Source organism: Eulemur rufifrons, chromosome 7 (assembly GCF_041146395.1).
Source record: "Eulemur rufifrons isolate Redbay chromosome 7, OSU_ERuf_1, whole genome shotgun sequence".
Taxonomy (NCBI): Eukaryota; Metazoa; Chordata; class Mammalia; order Primates; family Lemuridae; genus Eulemur; species Eulemur rufifrons.
The window spans coordinates 65,222,965-65,249,027 of NC_090989.1; the positions used below are offsets into that span (position 1 = coordinate 65,222,965).

The window sequence follows — 26,063 nt, forward strand, 5'->3', positions numbered from 1 at the left end:
AGGAGAAAATTGAACCTTATACAACAGAAAAACGGCAGTCTGATCCTGCCACTGACAGCTCCTCTAGGGCATTTAGGGGTGATTCACAGATCAGGCAGGTGTCAGGGGACAGGAAAACGCACAGCTACCAGGCCGGAAGCCTACAGATCAGTCAGAAATGAAGTGCCACATCCCAGTGGGCCTTGGAAGCTCGGGACCGTGCTGAGCTGGATTAGGCAACTTCTCCGCAACACAGCCCAGTCCAGGACCAGTGGGGCCGGGGGACCAAAGGCAGTGGCCTTTAACGAACAATACGAGATAACTGAGTACTCGAAGGAAATCCTCGTTTGCCTCTGAGACCCCATGGTGTCCCCTTCTGTGGCTGGTACGAAGCAGGGCCTGATAAAAATGTGGTGAATGGATAGGAAAACTCAAAGCTGTCAGAACGAGGAGGGGGCAGCATCCCTTCATTCTGTATTAAGAGGGTGGAGCGGGAAGTCAGATTCATTCAATTCATACCTGAGGATCAAAAATGGTCTCAAGGAACCCAGACACTCCAGGAAGGCAGCTCCCGCCTCTCCAGCCCCCTCCCCCACCCAATTTGCCCCATTACAGAGAGCCTGGTGGGGGGCAGGGATTGCCCCCAGAATCAGGCGGGCCAATACTGCCCCCTGCAAAGCCCCTGAGAGGAAGTGTTGCGCTAGGTGCTGCCACAGCGGCCCAGATGGGAGGACGACAGCCCTAAGAATCTGCTCCTTCTGTCTCCCACTTGGTCCTTCCCTTCAGTGACAGCCACCAGCACTCCAGGAGCCATCAGAAGTCTGAGGGTGTGCACACGTTTTGTAGGCTTAGGACGTTGTTAATTTACTTTAATCCACTTAAGCCTTCAAAGCCTTGGATCCCAGCTCAAACAAGACAGCACTGAGAAGACAGCTGGAACCCTTCCTCCCCAAGAGAAGCCAGCCCACAGCTGGGAATCCCACTCTTCCAAAACACCCCAGCCTCCCCACCTAGCGGCCCCCAGCTCTCACCTATACGGCCCCTCCTGCCCCCAAATCCCAAGCCAGCCTCAGACTCACTGGTTGATTTTCCCATTGTGGCTCCACCTTGCCCCACCCCACTGGCCGTGACGAATCCCCCGATGGCCCACACTTCTCCGGTCCAGGGCATCAGAGGTAGAGCACCCGATCGCTCTGCCGTGGGCAGAGGGAGACCGATGTTGAGGCCTGGCTCTGACCAGTCTCTTCAACCCTCCATGCCTCAGTCTACCCTTTTGTGAAAGGAGGTGACAGTCTCCCTGCCCTGCCTACCCGATAGTTATTATGAGGAAGAAACAGACCAATGTGGGTCAGACTTAAGAACCTGAGGACCCCTGAGCCTACATCTGCAGACCCCAGTGTGAGCTGCCACATCAGTGGTGTGTCTTGAAATATTAATGTGATCATAACACAACCAGGGCCCCCGAACTGGTTAATAAGTCATGGGAGAACATCTGGGATGCTCTGGTATTTGTTGTGCTTTTTAGATTATCATCAAATGTATATACTAATTATAGAAACTGTTATCGAGAATGTATGGGCCCCTTGGAATATGATCAGTGATTCGCAAATCGCAGTTTGGGAAACACTTTAGCAGGATACTCTCACGCCCCCACCCTTGACAACAGAAGGAGTTATGAGTCATCAGGGCCCCTTTTGCTGGGAGTTCTCAGGACCCCAAAGACAGGCATCCCTGCAGTCATCTTAGCAGAAGGAAGCTTTCCAGAGAGTTCCAGCACTTCCTGATAAGTGAGTCAACCTCATTCTTTCCCTGGGAGAAGCCAAGAAGTGGAGCCTATGCTTCTAGAAGAGTTGAAACTGAGACCACAAACCAACCCTTGGCCACCCAACCCAGAGTGTCCACGACTTCGTCCTCTAGCAAAGGAATGCCCTGGAAAGATTCCCCTTCCCCCAGGTGAACATGGATGAGGGGTATGAATAAATTATCTGGAGGCACAAATTAGACCCCACCAGCCCACGGCTGCCAATTATTTAAACACCTGTCACCAGAGGAAGAGTCTTGGTGCCCTATAGGAAGCAAACATCCCAAATACTTCCCACAGCCAGAAAGATCCTGCCTGACCTAAGTCCTCCAGGACACAGTCGTTGCACAAAAGGACTAGTGGGAAGCCCACTCTCACCTTCAAAGGCCACGGTCGGATGCTCCCTCAGGGCACACAGCTGCTGCTCACTGCTGGGGTCACTGGAGACATCCTGGGAGCTGGAGAGGTGGGACACCAGCAGCGTGAGGCTGGGCAGCAGCAGCGAGATGGCCAGGGGTCCCGTGGCCACCATGGTGGGCCCCTCGGCAGTCCTAGCTCACGGAGGCAGGCCGGGCAGAAGACCTGCAATGCAAACACTCGGTCTCACCAAGGGCTCTCTCTGCCAGTGCCTACTTCTCTCAATTTCCTCCTGGTTGTAAGCAGCCCCATGGGGTTTTTTGATTAAATTTATATTGTATTTCTGTTACTCAGAGTTTGCTCTGCTCTAGTAATGCAAAGTTATAGATCATACCTTGAAAGCTAATATCCCTTGTAATAGTATTCTGGACAAAATGAACAAATTATAGAACCCTTTCTATTATGATCCTAAATGGTTTAAAATTAGTTTTAATGATAAAAGCGGTATCTTAGGGACCTTAATAAATAGAGCTGGGATAACAAGTAGCCATTTGTAAAAAGATTAATTTGGATCCATAACTCACACCTTATATACTAGGAAAGATTCCAAATGGGTAAAAGATTTAAATGTTAAGGATAAAACCATAAAAATACTAGAAGAAAATTTGGGTAAAAGCCTTTATACCTCGTAGTGGAAAATCATGACTCAAAATCCGAAAGCCATCAGAGAAAAGATTGATAAATTTAACTGTATAAAATCACAAACTTCTGCATGTCCCTCTCCCCCAAAACAACATCAAGCAAAATCAAAAGGGAAAGGACAAACTAGAAAAATATTTGCAACTCATATCATAGCCAAGGGACTAATAGTCCTAATATATAAGGAACTTCTAAGCATCAAGAAGAAAAAGACCAACAATCCAGTAGAAAAATGGGCAAAGAATATGAATACAAACAGGGCTTAAAGTAGAATGACACTTTTTCTCACTCATAGTAAAAACAACACAAATTAAAACTTAGACCGAGATACCACTTCTTACCCATCAGTTTAGCAAAAATCCAAGTTAGATGACTCAGTCTTTTGGTGAGGGTGTGGGGGAGCGGCCCTGTCGTAGACTGCTGTGGGTGTGCAAGACAGCACAAGCCCTGTGGCAGGAAACCTGGCGATATCTGACAAAGCTACTCACGCCTTTACCCTTTGACCCAGCAACTTAACTCTGGGAGTCTAGACTTGTGCTACTCAAAGTGCGGCCCATAACACCTCCACAGTAAGATAAATGCAGCAATTGGAAACTCAGTGTGTAAAAACCTTTATGGTAATTTGACAGAGTAATTTTTATGTGTATTGAATCTAATAAAATATTTGGGCTTATATTTTGCATGTTGTTTTTCAATTCATTTCTCTAGTAATTCACTTTTATTGAATTTTACATAAGTATCCATCTGCGACAGATTGTAAATTGAAAAGTCAAACCTGCTTCTTCACCACAGATAGCTGAGAGGCAAAAATAGACTTCAGAGGCACCTGCACGTGCCCAAAGTGACTTACGCAAAAGATTGTTCACTGTGGCGTTCTTTGAAATAACAGAAGGGCAGGAAACAACCTCATATCCAGATACACGAGGCTGGATAGGAAGCTACCTTTGTGATGGAAAACCACGCAGCTATGGAAAAGAGTGAAGATTTTCTCTAGGTTTTGATATGGAGAAATTTCCAGGAATATTAAGTGAAAAATGCAAGGTGCAGAACAGTTTAATGGCATGCTACATTTTGTGTTAAAAAAAAAAAGAGGGCAAAAATAAGAACATATATTTATATTTGCTTGTGCCAGCATTAACATACACTAGAAAAATAAACCCAAACTAATTTATAAAAGGATACCTATAAGTAGCAAAATGATGATCAAGGACTTCTCAATATTTACTTCTTTTTTTTTTTTTTTTTTTGAGACACAGTCTCACTCTGTTGCCCGGGCTAGAGTGCCGTGGCATCAGCCTAGCTCACAGCAACCTCAAACTCCTGGGCTCAAGCAATCCTCCTGCCTCAGCCTCCTGAGTATCTGAGACTACAGGCATGTGCCACCATGCCTGGCTAATTTTTTTTTCTATATATATTTTTGAGACGGGATCTCGCTCTTGCTCAGGCTGGTCTTGAACTTCTGACCTCGAGCGATCCTCTCACCTCGGCCTCCTAAAGTGCTAGGATTATAGGTGTGAGCCACCACGCCCAGCCAATATTTACCTTTTTATATTATTTTCATTTTTGACTAGGTAAATATCTTAGCTATTCAAAAAAATGTTTACATTTTAGAAACCTTTAAAAGAACTAGCTTTGAGTATGGGGAAGCCCAAGAGTTCCCTGAGGCCTGGCCTGGCCCCTGGTCACCTTCCTCCGCTCTCTTTCACCGGCACATCAGTGTGTCACCACGCCCTGCTGACCTCCTGCACAGATCCCCGAGCCAGGGAAGGACCTCCTTGGCATCACTTTCCTCATCTATGAAATGAAAGGTTGAGCTAGATTAGGGATTCCTGGCCACGGGTGGGGTGAATCAGAATTCCCTCCCCTGAGGGTGGAGTCCCAGGCTGGCCGGTGACGGTTCCAAAGGTGAATGTGATGGGCCTCTCCTGGGCGACAGCCAGAGGACTAGAGGCCCCTGGGGGTCCTTCCTGCTCTAAGACCTTTGCCCCTAACCCTTCCCCTCTCTTCCCTTCCTACTGCCCCTGCTTTACCCCAGGTCTGGAAGATTACAGTAGGATTATTTTCTTCCAGCCTGTGTCTGCAACATGTGTGTGCAATGGGATGATGCCCATACCTGAACGGCTGCAAGCCTTCAAGGAAGTAGCCCGGTGATGCCAGTGCACCCAGCAGACCCCCTTCTCCCCCACCCTGCCTCGTCCTGACTCCACAGGGAATTAGTCCCCACAGCACCTCTTTGATCCCGTCATCCTCAGGCTGAAACACACACACTCTCTGCCCCTCCCTGCCAGGGCCTGACCCTCTAGCAGAGACCCTCTAGCAGGGAGGTTTGGCCCAAACTTACTCCCTGGGGTGATTTTTCACCGTCACCCACATGGAGTTTTCCCGAAGCACTAGGCAGGGTCCCTCCTGCTGTGTGGGGTGTGGCACTGCTGTCCATCCTCGGTGCCCCATCCTGTTTCCCTGACGCTAATCCCTGGCCTCTCGAACAGGGCCACAGCGGTCGGGGAGTGGGGACCCAAGGGCAAGGCCAACTGTCTGGAGCCAGACAACCTGGGGTCAAATCCCTGCTCTTCTCCCTACTAGCCCTGTGATGCTGGGAAAAAATACTTAACCACTCCCTGCCTTAGATTCCCCAAATGGGGAATGATAATAACAACGTCAACTTCCTCAGTTGTGAGGATTAAAGGAGTTACTACTACCTTTAAAAGGCCTAGAACAGTGCCTGGCAGACAGTGAGCGCTCAACTGGTGGGATTCTGGTGCCCCGGGGGAAGAGGGGAGGGACTGGGGAATTTCCTTTTGCCCTTGGATACTTGTGCTGGCTGCCTTCCAGTTGCATCTCCAGATTTGCTCTTGCTCACCTCCTCCCTGGTCTGCGCCTGCCTGCCAGGCCCATGGATGCGCAGGGACTGCCCCGAGGGCCTCCTGCCCTGTTTGGATTTGGCCAGTGGAGGGAGGAGGCGGCAGTGAGTGAGGCAGCTCATCCCTGACAGAAGGGCAGAGGCCTGGCCCGCAGTCCTCTGCTTCCCAGTCGCTGCCTCTCTCCTCCCTTCAGAACCAGGGCCGGCGCCTTGGTTACAGCCCCAGGGGCTGCACAGTGAGCCAGCCCATATGTTTCCCAAGCCCTCTTCCCACACCTTTGTAAACACTTCCTTTATTAAACTGCCCTTGTATTTCCCAGTTTGAGTGTGCCATCTGTTTCCTGGGGGGACCCTGACTGATAGAACACCTAATTAGGGATATTCAACACATATGCAAATCCCGGCTTTCTAGGCCTTAGCTGGGGCTTCTCTCCCATCGGCCCCTAAGGGCACCCAAGATGGCAGGACAACTGCCCTCCCCTCATGATTCCCAACCCCCTTCCCAGGCCTCCCCGCCTCCCCACCCCAGGTCTGACCCACCCTCAGAGCCCCCACACCTGGCCCTCTGTGTGGCCACATCCCCAGCCCCAGGGGCCTGAATTAGGAGCACATCCTGGACCCCGTCCCCACCCCCAGACCACAGGCCTAGAGTACCTAAGTTCTGCAGCTGAAGCTTCATTCTCATTATGGTTTTTGTGTAAATATGTCCTCCAAGTCCCTCCTGAATCAATAATTGCTAAATTAATATCATTGCGTCCACCTGGGCCCCAGCACAGCACGTCTGTCTGCTGTTTCAGTAGAAGGGAAGGGAAGGGAAGCACAGGACAAGGAGCGGGGCGGGAAGGGGTGAGGGCAGGACCTGGATGCGGACTCTCCTCCACGCAGTTACCATCCCTCCAGGGGAGGGACGAACAAGGAGCTGGGGCTTGCAGCTTTGCAAGTTACAACTGAACAAGGGGTGCTGACAAAAGGAGGAGTGGTCAATCCCCACATCACTGGGAGTGCTACAGGGTCTGACTTTTCAAGCAGAGTTCTAGAGATGTGCATGGGGGAGGTGACTTCCCAACGCCCAAGAATTCCCTGGAAATCATCCTCCCCCCATTCGCAGTCTCCACCCCAGCCCCAGCTGCGTGGATCAGGATGTTCATGTGATCAAGACGGCCCGATAGGGGCTCTCTCATAGCAAATGTGGGTGTGTGACCCCAAGAGTCCAGCCGGTCTTTGTGGAGGAACCTGGAACACATAAATGCAGCCCTGTGGGGTGGCCGTCTTCCACCTCCTATGAGCTGAGGACAATGTGCAGAGACCAAAGACAGCAGACAGAGAGTGGAAACACACTGGGATGCTGACAACCTTCCAGCTCCCAGTTCCAGCCCTTGCCTGAGATGTGACTATGTTCTACCTCCATGAGCCACCTCCTCCCAGATCCTCGTAGTACAATTTCCCCTGTTATTACTTAAGCAGGTTGGAGTCATGTCAGACCAGGAGCGGCCTGCAGGTACCGGCTCCTCAGTGTCTGTCCTGGCCTCCCTGCCTTCTGATGCAGCCTGTGTCCCTTGAGGGGCAGCGGCAACCTGCCCTGCTCAAAACCTTTCCTGGTCTTCCAGACGGAGGTGGCAGGTGAGATGCATGAGGAAGTCGTTGGTGGGGCTTGCAGGGACGTGCTGTAAGAGGCCTTCCCTTCTTCCTGCCTGGTCTGCAGACAGGATGGATGGCACCTCAGTAGCCATCTGTGGCTGTTAAGTGATGATTAGCCATGTGCTAAGGACTGTGGTGCAGAAAGGTAGATGAAACCTGGGACATTGATGACAGAATCCACTCCGGTCTGCCTACCTCTAGACTTCTGTGCTTGGCCATTGTACTTCTGTCTCTTATGTCCTTGTCTGCCAAAGGGCTTAATTTGTTTAAGCCCTTGTTTTTCAGGTTTCAATTATCATTAGCCGGACACCATTCTTATCCTATACCTTTTGGTTGCTCACATTTACAACCAAATACTCCTAAGACAAACAGAAGTTTCTATTTCTAATATGTCTGTCGGATCTGATATGAAAATAATCCCAGAATTTCTCCACTGGCAGTGTGTAGCGAGAGAATATCCAATTTTCCTGAGGGTTGTATGGTACCATGGAAAGCCTTGGGCTTGGGAGGCTGCCATACCTAGTTGCAACTCTTGGCTTTATCACCTATAAAATAAGGCTAATAGTTCCTTGCCTTACAGATGCTTTGAAGTACCCAGAACTAAGTCTGGCACAGAGTAGGCCCTTTATGAAACCCATTCATATGAGTTTATTAGTATACATAAATCATTAAACTAGTTACCTAAGTGCCTGTCCCGGGTTCAGCCATTCATTTGTTTATGTAATATTTCACTGAGCATTTACTGAACACCTACTATGTGCTGGGCCCTGTATGGATAAGGTAGTGGGGGAGTAGGAGGCCCACATGACAAAAGCATGGTCCCTCCCTTCAAGGAGCTTACAGTCTAAAAGGGGAGAGGAGATATGTCCCCAATAAACACAGTGACCCAGGGACCTGGGATCTGGATGGGAAGGGGACACAGAAAGCCTGTGCTTTGCCCTGTCTCAGGCAGCATTGTGGCAAGGTGCTCTAGGAGTGGGGGAAGGGAGGAGCAGCTGACTTCTGCTATTTTGGGAAACTCTCAGCAACTAGGAAAGCATTTTCCCAAATCTTTGGCCAGAGCTTCTCTTGCCTTCTCTCACGCTGCTGCCCCAATTCCCTGCGGGTTCTCGATTTGGGGTCACTCTAATGGTGCCTGGAGGCGTGTAAACGCATGTGCATGCACTTGGGAGAGAACACACACCCACGCAGACACCCCCTGGAGGGCTCCTCCCCGTGTATGGGATTTGTCCTGGGCTCCTTTTCACAGCTCTGATCGTAGGAGGAGGATTAGTTGAAACTGTGGGAAGGGATGGTGAAGAAGAGCAGAGAAGGGCAGAGGGCCAAGGCCGGAGCTGCTGGGAGGCCCCCAGTTACAGAGGGACCTCTGCCCCTCGCTGCGCCAAAGGGTGAGGGAGACGGGCAGGAGAGTGTGTGTTAGAGTTGCATCCCCCACAGAGCCCAAACTGGCCTCCCAACAGGACCCCCTGCACGACCGTGCCCTTCCCTGCTTGCCCGAGAGCTGAGTGCCCGGACCACCCACCCTATGGCATCTCTTGCTGCACTCAGGAGGATCGTTCATTCATCATTCCACTCGGCATGCAGATGAGTGGGGGGCCCAGCTCTCCTGCAGCTTTCAGCCTGCAAAGGAGACTGAAGCACAAGTAGAAGATCAGCAGGACGCAGATTAAGAGGGTGTCCCAAGAGGGACAAAATGCTGAGGAACATGGGTGAGTGGGCTGCCAATGGGAGGAGGTCTAAGAGGCCTCCTGTGGAAGGTAGAACTCAAACTTGGCCTTGAAGGAAAGAAAGGTGGAGCTTCCCCAGCCATGGGGTGAAGATCACTCCAGAGGGAGGGGATCGCCCTGGACCACCCTCAGATAACCTGCAGAAACAGCAGAGGGAGATGAGTCTGGAAAGGAAGACGGGGCCAAACCACGGTGAAACTTGAGCACAAACCTAAAGCTTCAGGGGCTTCTCTTCTGTTGCAAACTTGCTGACAGTTTGGGGCAGCAGAAGGAAAGGGTTGGATCTATGCTTTGGGAATTTTGGTGGCAGCGGGCAAGGAGAGGGGTGAATTAGAGCAGGCCACTTGTCAGTAGGGTGGCTCTGAGAATTGGGATTGGGCACTTCTTCCTCCAAGGGAACCTGGTCTGGCACTTGGAGCACAGCCTATCTCAGCCCTGCCTGCAGCCCTGTGGAGGACGCACCGGCTGAGCTGCAGGGCTCGGCGCCAGACGCAGGGAGAGACTGCAGGACTGGGTCTGCTGCCGTGTCAGAGCAGTAGGACCTTCAACCTGCTGCCCACACGGAGATCCTCTCCAGAGCAACCATGGAAAATAAAGAAAGAGTATAATCAGAAAGAAAAAGACAACCGATGACCCTGAAAGAGGAGGGCTGCATACAATATGGCTGGGGCATAGTGAGAGCGTCAGGCACCGTGCTAAGCTAAACTCTTCCCCTGCAAGATCTCACGGCAAGAAGGCTGAGAGATGCCCCCGTGAGCATCATTCCCTGTTGACAGCAAGGAAACAGGTTATCAAGGCAGAGGCACTTACGCAAGGTCCCAGCACTAGTTAACACTGGAGCTGGGATTTGAACCCGAGGCTGTCTGCTGCAAAGGCCCACGCCCTGGGCCACTACACTCACTGTCCTCCCTTGAGGACAAACTGGCCCCAGCCCTATCGGCACATTCCACAGCCCTGGCTCTGCACTCTCTCCAAGCAGCCCTCTTGAGTTTAATTTGGTTTCCTGAGTTGGCTTCCTTACTAGGGACAGCGCTTTCTGGCTATAAATTATCAACTGACTTCCTGCTGCAAATCAGCCTCCTGTGAGTTTGGGCTGTGGGAGCCAGTCTTTCCAGGTCCCAAGCAGCTCTGGAGAAACAAATTCTGGAGGTTCCAGATGGACAGGGCAGAGTCCAGATCCCGGAGCCCAGCGTGCTGACAGCCACCTGGCAGCTTCCCCCAGCCCGGCTGGACAGCCAGGGGGCCAGGGCTGGGGACAGAAAGAGATGCTTCCTTTCGTCCCCACCTCAAACTCAGCCCATGAGGACCTTTGGGGAAGGGGGCCCAGGCTGCTCCTTCTCCCGTGGACCCCTTTCTGCCTGCCTCCATGCAAAGTCTCCGTTTGGCCGTCTGCCTGGGAGAGGGGGAGAAAAAGAGAAGGAAAAGAAAAGAAAAGGAAATAGAGGGAAACCAAGAGCAGGAAAGAATGTATTGTGTCTGCGGTTTGGCAGGGAGGGGAAGGCATTGGGGGCTGGAGGGGCGCCCTCACTCTGCTACCCGCCCAGGGCCACCGAATACGTGGCCCAGCGGTGGTGGGCTTCTCCGTGGAGGCGGTGAAGGCATCTTCCCACCCACCCATCACTCACCACTTGGGGGGCCAAGCTTAGCCAAACCCGGCACAAAGATAAGATTGAGATGCAGATTCCTTCTTATTGCTCTGAATAGAGCAGATTGGATACGGATTTTCCTCTTTTCTTCCCATTTAGACAGTCTGGGGCCCCAGAGGGAAGGTTGGGACCAGACAGGGGAGGGGCAGAGGCTCAGAAAGCCTTACCAGCACTTTTCAGCTCTGGAACCTGGGGGATGAGGGTATGGGGAGCCTCCCCCACCCCCCACCCCTCACCCCCATGCCCTTTCCCAGGGGCAAGTTCATTCCCTGCCTCTGCATTCTGAAATCTCGGCTGGGCTCTCCTCTCCTCCATATATTCCTAGAAACCTCCAAGTCGTGCCATCAGTGTTCACAGTCCTTCCTGCTGTCTCACCTACATCCCTCCAGTGGCAATTAAACCCATGGAGAAAATCAAAGGAAAAATGGGATGACAGAAAGTTTAACAAGAAGGGCTCTTACAGACCATTTGCTTCAGCCCAGTACTTTACAGGTGAAGAAACTTCGGCTTGGAGGAGATTAGGCAGGGAGCCAGTGGCAGAACTGAAACTAAGTAATAATAATCACAACAACCACCATGTCATATACTGGGCAGTGTTCGGATTCAGCTGTTTAATCTGACAACAACCCTGTGAGGCAGGTACTATTATCATCCCCATTTCATGGATAAGAAAACCGAGGCACAAACCAGTTAAGTGACTTGCATAAGGTCAAACTGGTAGCTGCTGGATCCAAACCCAGGCAGTCGGGCTCCAGAGCCCGCCCCTTGCCCGGTCTCAGCACACCACGCAGGACTCAGCCATCTGGGGAGTGGCATTGACTGACGGAGCCTTGTGAGTGGAGCTCAAGCCACTCCAGGGAGCACTCACAGATGGTGAAGCCTCCTAAGCATGGTCTGCAGTCTTCTGTATTTGTGATCATGGAGCCTGGAATTGCTCCTATGAACAGAGTTTGTCAACACAAGGTCAGAATTGAAAAGAAGAATGTAAAGGGAATGTTTACATCCTTGAGAAACCAGACAAGTGTGCACAAAATGAAGACAACTTTATAGGAGAAGACAGGCCCGTGGAAAAAGGTGGGACAAGTGCATAAGGAGAGAGCCTAACATTAGAGGGATATGGCCGTGGGTTAGAACCAGGCCACTGCCTCAAGGAGTTGAGTGTGGCTTAAATGAAATCAGGGCGTAGCGTGTCTGGTTCGTGCCTTGCACAGAGCAGTATGACAATGGTGGTGGTGGTGGCTGCACCAAGGTGATGTGATGATGAGTAGGGTTTTGTCTCCTGTTTCCTAAACATTCTGTAATATTTTATTGTTTTTGCAAGGCAAAAGAAAACAAAGGAGACTTGCCTACTTTAATTGCTGAAATTAAATGCTAAGGATGTTGCCAAACACAAATCAAGCTTATCTATTCATTAGAGCAGCCTCCTTTTTCTCATCCCCATGGGCAGGCTCTCTGAGGAAACATTTCGCTATCAGATATTCAGTTGCTGTATAAAATGAAAATTGCATTTGAAAACAGGCCTACAGCCCCCAAACAGACGGCAAATCCAGCTAAAGGCCCGATTTTCTTGGGATTTCCAGTACAGATGTATAAACCTTTGTGATGAGGGACCATTTCTACTTACTTCCCTGAACAAGGTTCCTCAACATCCGGAGAGCAAGTTCTCCTGTACTGCAAAGAGCTCCTAAAGAGACGGGTGGTGATGATGGTTATACAACAGTGTGAATGTACTTAATGTCACTGAACTGCACACTTAAAAATGGTTAAAATGAGTAGGTGGGAATGTAAAACGGTACAGCTGTTACGTAAAACAGTATGGTGGTTCTTCAAAAAAATTAAACATAGAATTACCATATGATCCAGCAGTTCCACTTCTGGGTATATACCCAAAAGAATTGAAAGTAGGATGTGGAAGAGATATTTGTACACCCATGTTCATAGCAGCATTAGTCACAGTAGCCAAAAAAGTGGAAGCAACCCAAGTGTCCATCAACGGCACATGTCACACAGCAACAGAATGTGGTATATACATACAATGGAACACTGTTCAGCCTTATAAAGGAAGTTCCGACACATGTTACATGGATGAACCTTGAGGACATTACACTAGGTGAAGTAAGCCAGTCACAAAAAGATAGATACTGTATTCCATTGATATGAGGTACCTAGAGTAGTCAAATTCATAGAGACAGGAAGTGGTATGGTGGCTGCCAGGGGCTGAGAGAAGACAGAGTTATTGTTTAATGGCTACAGAGTTTCAGTTTTGCAAGATGAAAAGTTTTCTAGAGATGAATGGTGGTGAGGGTAGCACAACAAAGTGAGTGCACCTAATACTACTGAACTGGACACATAAAAATGATTAAGATGGTAAATTTTATGTTATGTATATGCTACCACAATTTTAAAGAAAGAGCTCCTAAAATACAGTGACCTGAGGTCGTGGGGTGTGCTGATGGCCCCAGATGATGGGGTCTCCTCCCTGCTCTCCCCTCATGCTCCCCAGGGCACACTTACCCCTGACCAGTGAGTGGAGCAAGCCCCTACTGCCCGTCCACACCTTGGCTGTCTGGCTGGGGCATTAGGCAGCCTGGGGACGAGGTGGTGGGCAACAGGAGAGCTGGTGAAGCCACACGGCATCGAAGAGATGCAGGCCGGGGACTGGCTGAAACCACTCACCGAAGGGGGAGACTTTTGGTGAGTACATGGATGCATGATGAATTAGGCAAGAGACACGAGGCTGGGTGTGAGGCCAGACTGACCGATGGACCATGTGGTTGCCTGCTCTATCCTGTTGCTGCTTTAGCAAATTACCACAGGTGTGGCTTAAAACAATGCACATTTATTATCTTACACTTCTATAGGTCAGAAGTTTGACAGGGGTCTCAATGGGCTAAAATCGAGGAGTTGGCAGGGCTGCATTCCTATCTGGAGGCTCTAGGGGAGTGTGATAATAGGATATATACATGGGCGTGTGCGTGTGTGTGTGTGTGTGTGTGTGTGTGTATGTTTTCATCCATGGTTGGTTCCTGGCTTATAACTCCCATAGCCCTTGTTACAGTCTTTTGTTATAATGTTGCTTTAGGTGCTTTAGGCTTCAGGAACAGGTCTCAGGAAACAGAATCTCTCTCTCTGACATTCTCCTGCCCCTTTCGCCTGCCCAACGCAGGACTCTAATCTGATTGTTGGGTCAAAAGACCCTCATTCCAGAGAGGGTCCTGCCCCATACCCTGGAGGAAGGAATGCTGCACAGACAGGCCAGAAGCATCTGAACAGACAGGCCTGGTTGGGTTTCACCCCTCAGTGTGTTAGCATGACATTGTACCCTTTCTGTCCAATCACATTTCTATGTGCTTGTCAATCACATAACGAAGCTTCCATGAAAACCCAGAGGACTGGGTTCAGAGAGCTTCTGGACAGCTGAACACATCGAGGCTCCTGGCGGGTGCACCAAGGAGGGCGTGGAAGCGCTGCGGCCCTTCTGTACCTCGCCCTATGCATCTCTTCACCTGCATCCTTTGTAATATCCTTTATAACAAACCAGGAAACCTAAGTAAGGCTTTCCTGGAGTTCTGTGAGCCCCTCCAGCATATTAATCAAACCCAAAGAGGGGGTTGGTTGTATGAACCCCAACTTGAAGCCGGTTGGTCAGAAGTTCTGGAGGCCTGGACTTGTGACTGGTGTCTGGTGGAGGCCGGGGGCAGCGTGCACTTTTGGGGACTGAGCTCTCAACCTATGGGATCAGATGCTGTGTCCAGGTAGATAGTGACGGAATTGAATTAGAGGACACCCAGCCGGTGTCACCTGCTCTGTGTGTGGGGAAAAACTGTCGCATGTTCTGTCACAGAGGCGTTCTGTCACAGAGGCGTTCTGTCACAGAGGCCTTCTGTGTTGATTGTTGTGGTGTGAGAACAGAGGAAAAATAAGGTTTGGCACTTTTTCTGAAACAGGAAGCGTCTCCATTTTCTTGCCTTTCCCAGCTAGAGAGGCTACCCCATTCCATCATTAAAGCCAGCAGCACTGCAATCTCTGACCACTCGTCCGTCCTTACCACTCCCTCAGGCCAGGGCCAGGACGGTTCTCTGCTGGCAAGCATCCATGTGATGACATTGGGCCCACCCAGATAATCCGGGATTATCTCCCCGCCTCAAGGTCCTTAACTGAATCACTCTGCAAACTCCCTCTTGCCATGTAAAGTACCATCTTCACAGGTTCCCGGGATAAGGACATGGACATCTTGGGTGGACTATTATCCTGCTGGTCGCACCCACCACAGGTACTCTCACTTAGCTGTTCACACGGGGCAAACACACTTCTGGCATCCAGACACTCATCTGTGCCTGAATTTCTGAAGAGGGAGGAGTAGTAGCTGGTAGACAGTCCCTAGCAAGTCATGGCCACACAGTCTCACAGAGGAAGAAGCAGCTACTGCTGAGGGAGTTGGACGTGTGGGCCAAGGGGGCGGGGAGAGGGAGGAGCAGAGATGCTCAAACGACAGGCTCAGAAGGGGTAACAGTCTGTCCCTCGGGAAAGAGGACAGCCACAGAATGCCAAGGGGAGACTGTGAGCCTACAGGTGAACTGCATTTCAGCAAAAAGAAATTCATGAACACAGGCACAAAAGTTATACCAAAGGTTGATTATTATTCACTTCCTAAAAGGATTTTCCAAAGCGTTTTTCAAGTAATGAGTTCCACTGTGTTCTTAAAATAGGATTTACACCCAATTTTTCAGTAACACATAAAGGGATGCTTGTAAATCTATGGAAACGAAGTGAGACCAGTAACATCTGCTGCCTTGCCTTCTGTGCTGGTGGTGGCAGAGGGAGACGGAAGGAACCACCGACTGGGGCGGTGCGCTCAGCCTCCAGCCCAGCCCCCTCTTTCTGCCCCCATGAAAATCACCCCATTTAATGCTCACGCCGGCCTTTCCCTCTTTTCACACGTGTGCAAGCCAAGGCTGGAGAGGAGAGGGAAAGGTCACCACGGTAAGCAACAGGTCGGGGCTGGCCTGTTGCTCTCGGACTCCCAAAGCGCTGTTCCTTCTGCCACTGCGCAGAGAGATTTCTCCGAGCCGCAAGGAGCCCTGCGTGTGTTTGTCAGTAGCGGAAGCCGCATCCCTCCTACATGCTCCTGGAGGATGAGCAGATAGCACTTGGGGCCGGTCTTATCTAGTGGGTCATTTCTGGGATGATACTGAAGCTTTCAATTAGGGACAAAGCTTTCCTTTCTAAAGTTATTAGAGATAAGAAGCAGAACAGCCTGAAAGAGGTAGCAATGCCGTGATGTAAGTGACCGATTTCCTGTGTCACTGGGGAGCCACCTGCGGTAGATAAGGACTAAGACGGGAAACACAGGCAAACACAGGCATCGGAAGGAACAAGGGCTTCGGCCTCATTTGTCTCCCTTGGCTTTCTGGAAATACTAACTGGGCGTCGAAACAGATAATAGTGCCATAAACAGATAAGATGCAATAAAAATATTGGACCCTCTTTCTACTTCTCTATCATTACACTGTCCAGGTTTCTCCCAACCTCTCAGTTGGTCCTAATGTTCCTTTCTGGTTCTTTTCCCCAAATGTGTGGCTCTCCGAGGTTCTATTCTCAATTCCCTCCTCTCTCACTACGGCCACTCCCGGGTGGTCTCAGCCCCTGGTCACTCTCCATCCCCTCCCACGGCTTCCAATTCCACCCCTGCTTCATCGGCTCCCAGATCTCCAGCCCCTGTCTTCTGGACTCTGGGTCACATGTCTGTCTGCATCTCAGTATCACCCAGCCATTGCCATTGCCTGTCCCAAACGTATCTGCCACCTTCCTCCCTGAACCTGCCCCTCCCACAGCCCCCATTCCTGTCACTGGTCCTGCGGTCCTCCCAGCTATCCTGACTCACATCTCAGCATTCTCAGACTCTCCCTCATCTCCCACATCCAATCTATTGTCAAGTCCTGGCACTTGTACCATGGTGGATCCCAATCCCAGATGTCCTCAGGGCTGGCAGGTGACATACGACATATGAGCTATGTGGATGGGGGGGGCAGGGGAGGATGGGAGGGTACATACTCCACCTGGGCAGGGCAGCTGCTACCCAGCTCTCCTCTCCCGCAGCTGACTGTTGCCTTGTGAGGCCGTGGACCCAGACCTGCCCTTTTTTTTTTTTTTTTTTTTTTTGAGACAGAGTCTCACTCTGTTGCCCAGCCTAGGGTGCTGTGGTGTCAGCCCCGCTCACAGCAACCTCAAACTCCTGGGCTCAAGCAATCCTTCTGTCTCAGCCTCCCAAGTAACTGGGACTACAGGCATGTGCCACCATGCCCAGCTAATTTTTTTCTATATATTTTTAGTTGTCCAGCTAATTTATTTCTATTTTTTAAGTAGAGACAGGGTCTCGCTCTTGCTCAGGCTGGTTTCGAACTCCTAAGCTCAAACGATCCACCTGCCTCGGCCTCCCAGAGTGCTAGGATTACAGGCGTGAGCCACCACCCCAGCCAGACCTGCCCATTTTTAAAGAAAATCTATACATCTGGATTTATGTGACATTTCCTTATTTTTAAATCCTGCAAACCACTTGCATTGTTTGAAATTCCCATGTGCACTGAACAAAACATGTCTGTTTGTGACCTCTGGGCTTCGGTTTCTCTCCCACTGTTCCTTCTCTCCGTTCTCGCTGCCAACGTGCTAACATGTCTACACCTCCCTCCTGGACAAGGGAACCACCTCCCCCTGGGCCACCCTGGTCTGCTTTCTCCCTCTACCCTCCGCTGGTCTCAGGCCCCACTGGGCTCAACAAAAGTTGAGCTCTTCAGCTTTAGACTCGAGGCCCTCCAGAGGGAGAGATTGGTGAGGGTGAAGGAGACAGAGGAGAGAAGGCTGCTGCCACTCAGGGTGACAGAGCCATTAATTAACAGAGTTAAACATCTGGTGTTTAATTAACACTCTCCCTCCTCTTTCATTCTCCCTCCTATTAACTTTCCCAGAGGGGCTCCACAGTGGGTGAAGCTGAGCAGAAACCAGGAGAGCAGACTCCTGGCTGAGTCAGGGTAGGGAAGGAGGGGGCTGGAGCTCCATCCCATGTGCTGGAGGGTAAGAGGACAGGAAGGTAGCTCTGCAGCCTCTGAGGACAGGCTGGGTCAGCAGGAGGGACTGGGATTAGTCCTGAAGTTTCCTAGCCAGGAGCTGGGGTCAGCTCAGTGCCTAGGATTGTACAAGGAAGGCCCCGCTGCTCCTCGAGGCTAATGCTGCTGATTGCCTCCCTGGCATACCCCACTGTCCTTGGTAAAAGAAAACCCACACTGCTCAGAGTGGCAATGTTCCTAGCTCCAGGCAAGACACTTGCTCCCCAGCTGCCCTTGAACTTAGAGGTGCCTATGTCTATAGTTCTGTCCAATGGGAAATAAGCAGAAGTCTGCTACAGACTCTGTGGTGGCATTTACCTCCTTATAAGAGAACAGACCCAATGAGCACCAACCCCCTTCCCTCCTGCCTTCCTGCCTTGCATATGATGTGATGTCTTGAGCTATAGCAGCCACGTTTTAAATATGAGACAAGAGGGCAACAGAATACCCTGATGCCACTGAGCCAGTGTGCAAAGACTAACAGCTGTTGCCACTTCCGAACCTCTTAAGCGATTAAATTAATCTCTATATTTAAAGTTATTGTAGGCGGCGTTTTCTGTTACGTGCCTCCAAAAGCATCCCTAAGTAATACACTCCCTCCCCTAAAACCTCTCTCCTAGGAGATAAGAAAGTGACCACGTATTTAACTAGAGTGAAGTCAAGAGCAGACACACTGCTCAGAGCGCTCCCCAGGAGCCGGGAATAGGGATTAGACAGTAGACAGCAGTACAGGCCATGGCTGCATGAGACAGGGAGCCCTTCTCAGAAGGCCAGCCTCGGACACCTGCCCCTTCAGAAGTCCCCTCCCACCTCCCCAGTTCCTGTGGTACCTACCTACCCTCTTATTTGGCACTTAATCAAACCTCCCCATTTGCTCCAAATCTGGCTCCCTGGTTAGACTGTAATCACCTTGAGGCAGACACCACCGTCCTTTGAAGCCCCCAGAACCTACCGGTGTCTTGAACAAAAACCTACCGGTGTCTTGGGCACTGAAGACAGATGATAAATGTTTTCATTGGAGGTTGGTGCTTTGAGGGGTGCTAAGAGGTTGATGACTCAAACAGTTGCTCAGACGAGAGCTCCCCTAAGAAAGAACAGTCTCCAGCTGTCTGTAGTGCTGCCTGAAATTTTACTATTAGCCATGGACTGGTTTGACTAGCTGAGTCACCTTAAGTAAAACATGTAACCACTCTGAACAACAGTTTTGCATAAGGGGAGTAATAATAACAAGACCTGTTCCACAGTGCCATTGTGAGAATCAAGTTATCGTGAAAGTTCATTGTAAGCATGTTTATTATGGTAAGCCTTTAAATGCAATTAGTCTTGGAAGAATTATCCCAGCAATTATTCACTTCTGAGTATAATCTTGTAGCTTTTAGGGTGGTGAAGAACCTTAGACTTCCCGCAATTATTCACTTTTGAATATAATCTTGTAGCCTTTAGGGTGAAGAACCTTAGACTTCCCGCTCCCCACAAATGATCTCTACAGTATCTTCAGAAGTACATGAGGAACTTAATTTTAATGAATGTGGCATTTCATAGGAAGAAGGTAGCAGGTGCAGCAGGTGCTGTTGGTGCCCTACCCAGATCCCCATTTCTGGGCTGGTGCACCCATCCTCCAGCTGCTGCCAGAATTGGCTGTCAATGGCTCACACCTGCTGCCTTCTCCAGAGTCCTGCCTTTGGCCTAGGGTAGTCTCCTCCAGACTGCAACCCGCCCTGCCTACTCTGAGGCCCTTGGGCAATCACTGGCTGATGGAGAAGTGTAGCAGCCCAGCACCAGTGTCTTCAGGTGTAACACATCCTTTGGTGCTAATTCATGCTGCAGGCTCCTTCCTCTGCCCTACCTTGCTTCTTCACGAAGGCACTCTCTAGGCAGCCACTTGCTCAAGAATCTCAGCTCAGGCTCTGCTTCTGTGGCACCTGACCTAAGACAGGCCCTTAGGGGGCCTTCGCAGAGGAAGACTGAGAAGGAGGCAGGGGAAGAAGCTGACCAGTGTCAACACCAAACTCTGCACACTTCTCATTTGGCTGCTCTGCCCGCTCACCCTTTGTGCAAGGGAGAACGTGCAGCTGGGCTGAGCCCTCAACCTGCCCAAGGGCTGCAGCCTTAACCAGAGCTGGCGTCTGTCCCTCCATCCTCCATGCTCTCCTGACCTCCCCAGCTGCCCCCTCTCTCCAACAAAAGGTGTAGATCCTCTCCACGCCCCAGAAACATTTTCCCCGAAAACTGTAAACCCAAAAACTAACAGGTCTCCAGGAACGTTTAGGCTTATAGACTCACAAAGTCTGAGCCTAGGAAGGGCCTGGGAGCCAGCGTAACTCCCCTTTACAGTTTAATTTGGGCTTCTGCATCCGCACCCGTGCCTCTCCCTCTTGTCACAGTTGTGATAATTACAGTCTGCTTATTCTCCTCTAAACCGTTTACACAGCTGGACAGAGACGGAAACGCATGGTAGCTAATCCCGCACCCAGGCTCTTTTTTCAGGGTTGGCCTCCCAGAGGCAGAGAGGGATGGTGGTCCTGGGGGTGACCTACTGGTGGGCTGGGAACTCACGACACTTCAAACCAAATACGGAAGCTCAACCAGCAGGATGTGGTTGCTGGTTTTAGAAATTAGAAAACTGTCCACCCTGTTCTTATTTCCTGCGGGGCCAGGTGGCTCCGTGTCTCCCCCAGGTGCTGTGCCTCTTAGGTTGGATGGGTGGAGGAGCAGCTGTTTGCACTATTGTGTGCCCCATCCCAAACTGCCCCCCAACACAATTGGAAACACATTTCTTTGTAAGAAAGGGCAGGGGAAATCAGGTCAATTCATCTCTCCCTGTGGTAACAATGCCTGTGTGGGCATCTGAGGTCATCCTGTCCATCCTCCAGGCTCCAGGCAAGACAGCTCCTCCCTCGGTCCAGGATAGCTGGATATGGGGAGGGGAAGGGTTCTTTTACTCCAGGGGGTCATCTCTTGGTGACCTCAGCAGTGTCGGGTGCCCATCACTGTCAGGACATTCTTGCATCTTTTCTGCTACATGAGCCAGCATTTATCAAGGGCCCTAATAAATGCTATGGGTGTCGAGTCTTGGGCAGGTCACTCTTTGGGGAACCTCTCTTTGAGCATTCCATAGTCTTCTGGTCATTTGTTAATGCTTACATTTGATTCCATTTTCCTTACTTCCAATGTGCCAAATCCCCAGATACCAGGTCTCTTGGTGAAAATACATGGTTTCTGTGCTTTAATAATTTTAATTATATCTAAGCTTTATTGTGTTCTTTATTCTGACAGTGTGCTAATTGTTTTACAAATGTGATCTCATTTTATCCTCACCATATGCCTATAAAATTAGCTTTATTGCCTTCTTACAGACAAGGAAACTGAGGCTCAGAGAGGTTAGGTGGCTTGCCAGGGTCACACAGGCAGTGGCAGAGCCAGGATCTGCCCTCGGGTCTGCTCCATGCCAAAGCCCATGCTCTTAGCTAGCCTGTCTCCCACCGCCCTCCAGGCGTGCTTTGGAGACAGCGTCCCCAGGAGGAAGGCGAGGGGGCTTGGCGCTCTCTCCAGGCTGTGGTGTGCAGAGAAGCGAAGCCTCCCAGGCCGCCTCCTCACTCCCTGTACCCACAGCTGAGTCCAGTTCAGTTCCTCCCCCACTGCCCAGAGCTGCCCCTGAGTCCTGTCCCGTGCCGGGTTCTGGACACATTTTCTTCATCTCTGCTGGTCAGAATGCCCGCTGCTGCCAAGGCCAGGGGCCATGATTCTCTGTTCCAGCTTCTGCACGAGAGCTCCCAGCTCCACTCCCATTCCACTGCACCCTGCAGACACCACAGCCCTGGGGTCCTCCCAGGCTTCCTGGCGCCCACCTGCACCGATATTTCCATGCCCGGCTCACTGCTGCGGGTGCTGGAGTCACCGGCCCCTTCTGCTCCTCCAAGTTCGCCGTCGCAGGGAAAGTCACTGCTCATTAGTTGTGCCAATGGCGGGGGCGGCCGAGAGCAGCGAGGCAGATAATCTGAGGTAGTGGGGAATGTAAGAATCCTCTCTATTTGGCTGTGGAAGGTATTTTTGGACTTACAGTTGAATGTGGGTGTGTGTTATGTGCTGGGAATTCACAACACTTCAAACCAAATACTGAAGCTCAACCAGCAGGACCTGACTGCTGGTTTTAGGAATTAGAAAACCATCCACCCTGCTCCTATTTCCCACTGGACCTGGTGGCTCCATGTCGCAGGCTAATGTTCAGGATGGGCTGAAGCAGAGCTGCTCCCTTTCTAGGGCTCAGACCCACACTTGCACCTAGAGCCTGGGCTGCAAATGCAGATGCCCACAGGGGCTGGGCAGCCGAATGAGGCCAGCTGGTGCAACACAAAAGGGTGTGGCGAAATAAAGACCATAGAGCCCTTCAGGAAGGCACCGCCACTCCTCAGGGGCAGCTGCTACTCAGCTCCAGCTGATGACAGAAGCCAAACAAAACACATCTGTGAAAGAATTTGGCCCACTGACAACTCGTTCACAATCTCCAGCCCAGTCCTTTTCACACTAGTGTACGTCGGAATCGCATGGAGGGCTTGTCACAACAGATTGCCCGGCCCCTTCCCCGGAGATTTTGATTCAGTAGATCTGGGACGGAGCCCAAGATTTTGCATTTCTAACAAGTTCTCAGGTGACGCCGACACTGGCAGTCTAGGGACCACACTTTGGGGACTACGTTATGGCCGAGCAGCTATGAAATAGGGGAACTTCATGCTCGCTTATCTTTAACATTTGCTATCCTTTTTTCAGTAAGTGTCAGTTCAGAAGTAATTGTGTCCTTGAAAGGTGGAAAGTCAGATGTACTCTGAAGAAAAAGGGGGGCATATAACTATTATTTGTCAAATATGCATCAGAATCTTTCATGAACATATCAATTAATCATCACAGCCTTCCTGCACAGAAGGTACTATTGCCCCTCCTTTACTGCTGAGGCTCTAAAGCACAACGTTCATGACTTGCCCAAGGTCACACAGCTAGAAAGTGACAGTTCTGGGACTGAAATCCACGTCAGCCTTACTCCAGTGCCCATGCTTTTCCCAAGCTGTCAAACTCCACAGAGAAACAGGCCCCTCTGCAAAATATACGCTCTTCTGGGGGGTAGAGCAGAATGGCCTTCTCTTTAGGGGCCCTTCTAAGTTTGTCCATCAGGGGCAACTCTCCCAGGAAAGGCCTTCCAAAGGGAAGAATCGACCTTGGCTTTGTCCTTGGGCACTATCCAATGGCCTGTAATTCCCAGAAGACAGAACGGACTGATCCTGGGGCAGCATAGTGCCCTAGAAATGCCATGCCTGAGGAAGTCACTCCTGAACAAAGCACCTTAGTCCTTGGAAATTATGTCAGAGCAAGGTGGGAGAATTTTCTGGTTAATGTCTGTAAACTCATAAGGGCAGAAACCGTGTCTGTTTTGCTCAGTGGTATATCCCTAGCTGCAAACCCAGCGCCTGACATATAGTAGACACTGAATTATTTGTTGAATCAGAGAATGACTGAATGGTGGAACAAAGGGTAGGGAGTCTTTGCTCTTAGCCAAAGGGACTTTGGATAATGTGCCCAGTCACGGTTGAAAGTATAGACTCTCATAAAGCAGCCAGCCTTGAGAAGGGAGATGTGGCAGGTGATAATTCTACTCAAGGTAATTGATCGGAAATGTTTTCCAAATCCATCATGGGCTGGGAAGCAAAGGTATTAGCAGGTCTGCCAAGAGCCGGCAGGAATAAGGTCTTATTCACTTCTAAATCCCCAGCTCCTGTGTCTGTTGAATGAATAAATGTGCGTCTCCCATCCTGAATGCCCATCGGGAAGGTGTTCACACACTGATTACTGTGTGGGTGGTGTCATGCCTCTGCCCAGAAAGCCTCCCCAAGGAAGGCGTGGTGAGAGAGCACGGATGTGGCACAGGAAGCCCAGGTGCTGGCCCCAATGCAGCCAACCCCGAACTGAGCAGTAGACAGTCCCAGCAGAGCTGCGGCAGGCACTGTGCTCTTAATCCTTGGGCCCTGCTGCCCCTCTTCTCTTTAAAAGAGGGACAATAATGATAGCAACAACAATAGCAATAAAAACAACTACTTCACAGACTTGTCATGATCGTGAAATGCTCGTGAAAGTGGTGACACTGAGAATAAAATAAGTGTTTAACAAATTCTTGTTGGTGGAATGAATCCACTGATAGACCCATTGTAGCTGGGTCACTGCTCCAATCTGGAGAGGTTTGCAAAGAGTCCCTCACTGCTCCAGGTAGGAAGTTCCTTCAGGGTATGACTGGTTTTCCTCTTGCTGCAACTTAAACCCTACTCTACTGTACATGGTGTAAGGGAATAGACTGGCAGAATTTTTCTATAACACTAGTCTCCCAGCCTTTACAGGGAACCAGCAGTAACTAACTTTTTGGAGTCATGCACTAATGATGTGGAGAGTGTGCATTGACTTAACTTACGATATATCCAAATCAACACAACTCCACCCCACATGGTAACGTGAATGCTTTTGCTGCTCACGTGTAAAGCATAGCAGCCTTTTGCCTGGCATCTGGCACACTGTGAATCTCTCCCCTCACCCAGTTAGTTATATGTGTGTAAAACTCAGCCTGGACCAGTCATCCCCAGAATTTGAGTCAAATAAAAGTTGTTGTTGGATTACACAGTTTTGCATTATCTGTGCTATGGCTTGACTTTATTCAGCTCTTTATTTAACCACTAGCTCCCCATGATTCCACAGTTGCTATTGGGCCAGCACTAGGGAGAGACCCCCATTTGAGTCAGTAAGAGCGGTTGGGATGCTGGGCCAGGTGTAGCAGAGGTGACCCAGCAGAAAGACAGCATCAGGAATCACGTATATCCCCTACGTGTGCATGGGTTCTTGCTGCTCTTCACAGCCGTGCCATGAGATGCCCCGGGAAGTCTGCAGGCAGGTTGCCATCACTCCCATTTAATAGATGAGAAGTTGGAGGCCCTGAGAGCAGCCACAGAACCAAATGCGCAGAGCTGGAAGTTAGCCTGGATGTGCCCTCCCACCTTGCACCCTCTCCAGATCCCCGGACACTCCTTATTCCCCAAGTCAAGCCTTGATGGCTCACACTGGATGAGGCTCTGAGCAACTTGGGGCTGGGAGCCCGGACACTGTGGGAGAGCCCCTACTGATTAATGACAGGTAATTCAGAGTGCCTACATAATTGTTTTGGAAATCTGAGAGCTAGAAATGATTAGATCTCAAGGTCCCTAGAAAAATCACCCTTAATACCCTCTTTGGGGAGTGAGCTGTATTGAGTCTGGGGCAGGAAAGAGAAATGATGGATGTTCATCCCAGTCTGGGCCCCTGACTCCAGGCTGTGTTCAGGTTATGTTTATGCCCTTCCCTCCCTTCCCACTCCCAGTTTCCTGGTCGGGGTGCCAAGAGGGGTGCCCTGAAGGGAACCAGCCAGTGAGCTGCTAACGCAGAGGACACAAGCTGGTGCAGGTCAGTTTCTGTGACGTGACCAGACAAAAGCAGAACCCCGCACCCCTGTGCTGAGCGGGACAGAGCCTGGCAGGCTGTGGAAGGTGCTGGAGAGGAAAAAAGAAAAGGAGTGGGGGCCGGGCGCGGTGGCTCACGCCTGTAATCCTAGCACTCTGGGAGGCCGAGGCGGGTGGATTGCTCAAGGTCAGGAGTTCGAGACCAGCCTGAGCGAGACCCCGTCTCTACTAAAAATAGAAAGACATTATATGGACACCTAAAAATCTATATAGAAAAAATTAGCCGGGCATAGTGGCGCATGCCTGTAGTCCCAGCTACTCGGGAGGCTGAGGCAGTAGGATCGCTTGAGCCCAGGAGTTTGAGGTTGCTGTGAGCTAAGCTGACGCCACGGCACTCACTCTAGCCTGGGCAACAAAGTGAGACTCTGTCTCAACAAAAAAAAAAAAAAAAAAAAGAAAAGGAGTGGGGAGGGGTGTGCACAGGGACTGGAAGGAACCAAGAAACCACAGACGGTTCATCTGCTAAGGTCGGGAAATGGAGTTGTGTTCCTTTTGATTTATGTCATTGCTGTTATGATGGTGTTTGTGCAATAAATAAAAAGTGAAGGGGTAAGTGCCTGGGGTCTGTGCTGGAGTTGCGTAATGCTGCAAATTTGGTGGGTTGCAGATTCCCAGGGAGGGTAGGCGTGTGGAGCCCAGGACAGAGAAGCAGAGGTGTCAAGAAGTTGGGGAGGAATTCCTTAAATCCCTCCAAGATTTCCTCTTGGAGGGCTATGAATTTCTTCAT

General features: G+C 50.5%; 1 protein-coding gene across 2 annotated transcripts in view; it reads right to left on the reverse strand.

The window, feature by feature from the left end:
- Positions 1 to 26,063, reverse strand: part of SEMA5B (semaphorin 5B) — a 112,266-nt gene that overhangs the window by 34,900 nt on the left and 51,303 nt on the right. The window contains exons 1-2 of one of the 2 annotated variants that reach the window (XM_069472706.1): positions 13,222 to 13,385; positions 2,159 to 2,362 (exon numbers count right to left, since the gene is read on the reverse strand). In XM_069472706.1, coding sequence (XP_069328807.1) covers positions 2,159 to 2,312 — 154 coding nt within the window. In that variant the 5' untranslated portion in view covers positions 2,313 to 2,362; positions 13,222 to 13,385. Of the gene's footprint in view, positions 1 to 2,158; positions 2,363 to 13,221; positions 13,386 to 26,063 lie in introns of those variants that run through there. The other variant, XM_069472707.1, reaches the window with a different exon arrangement.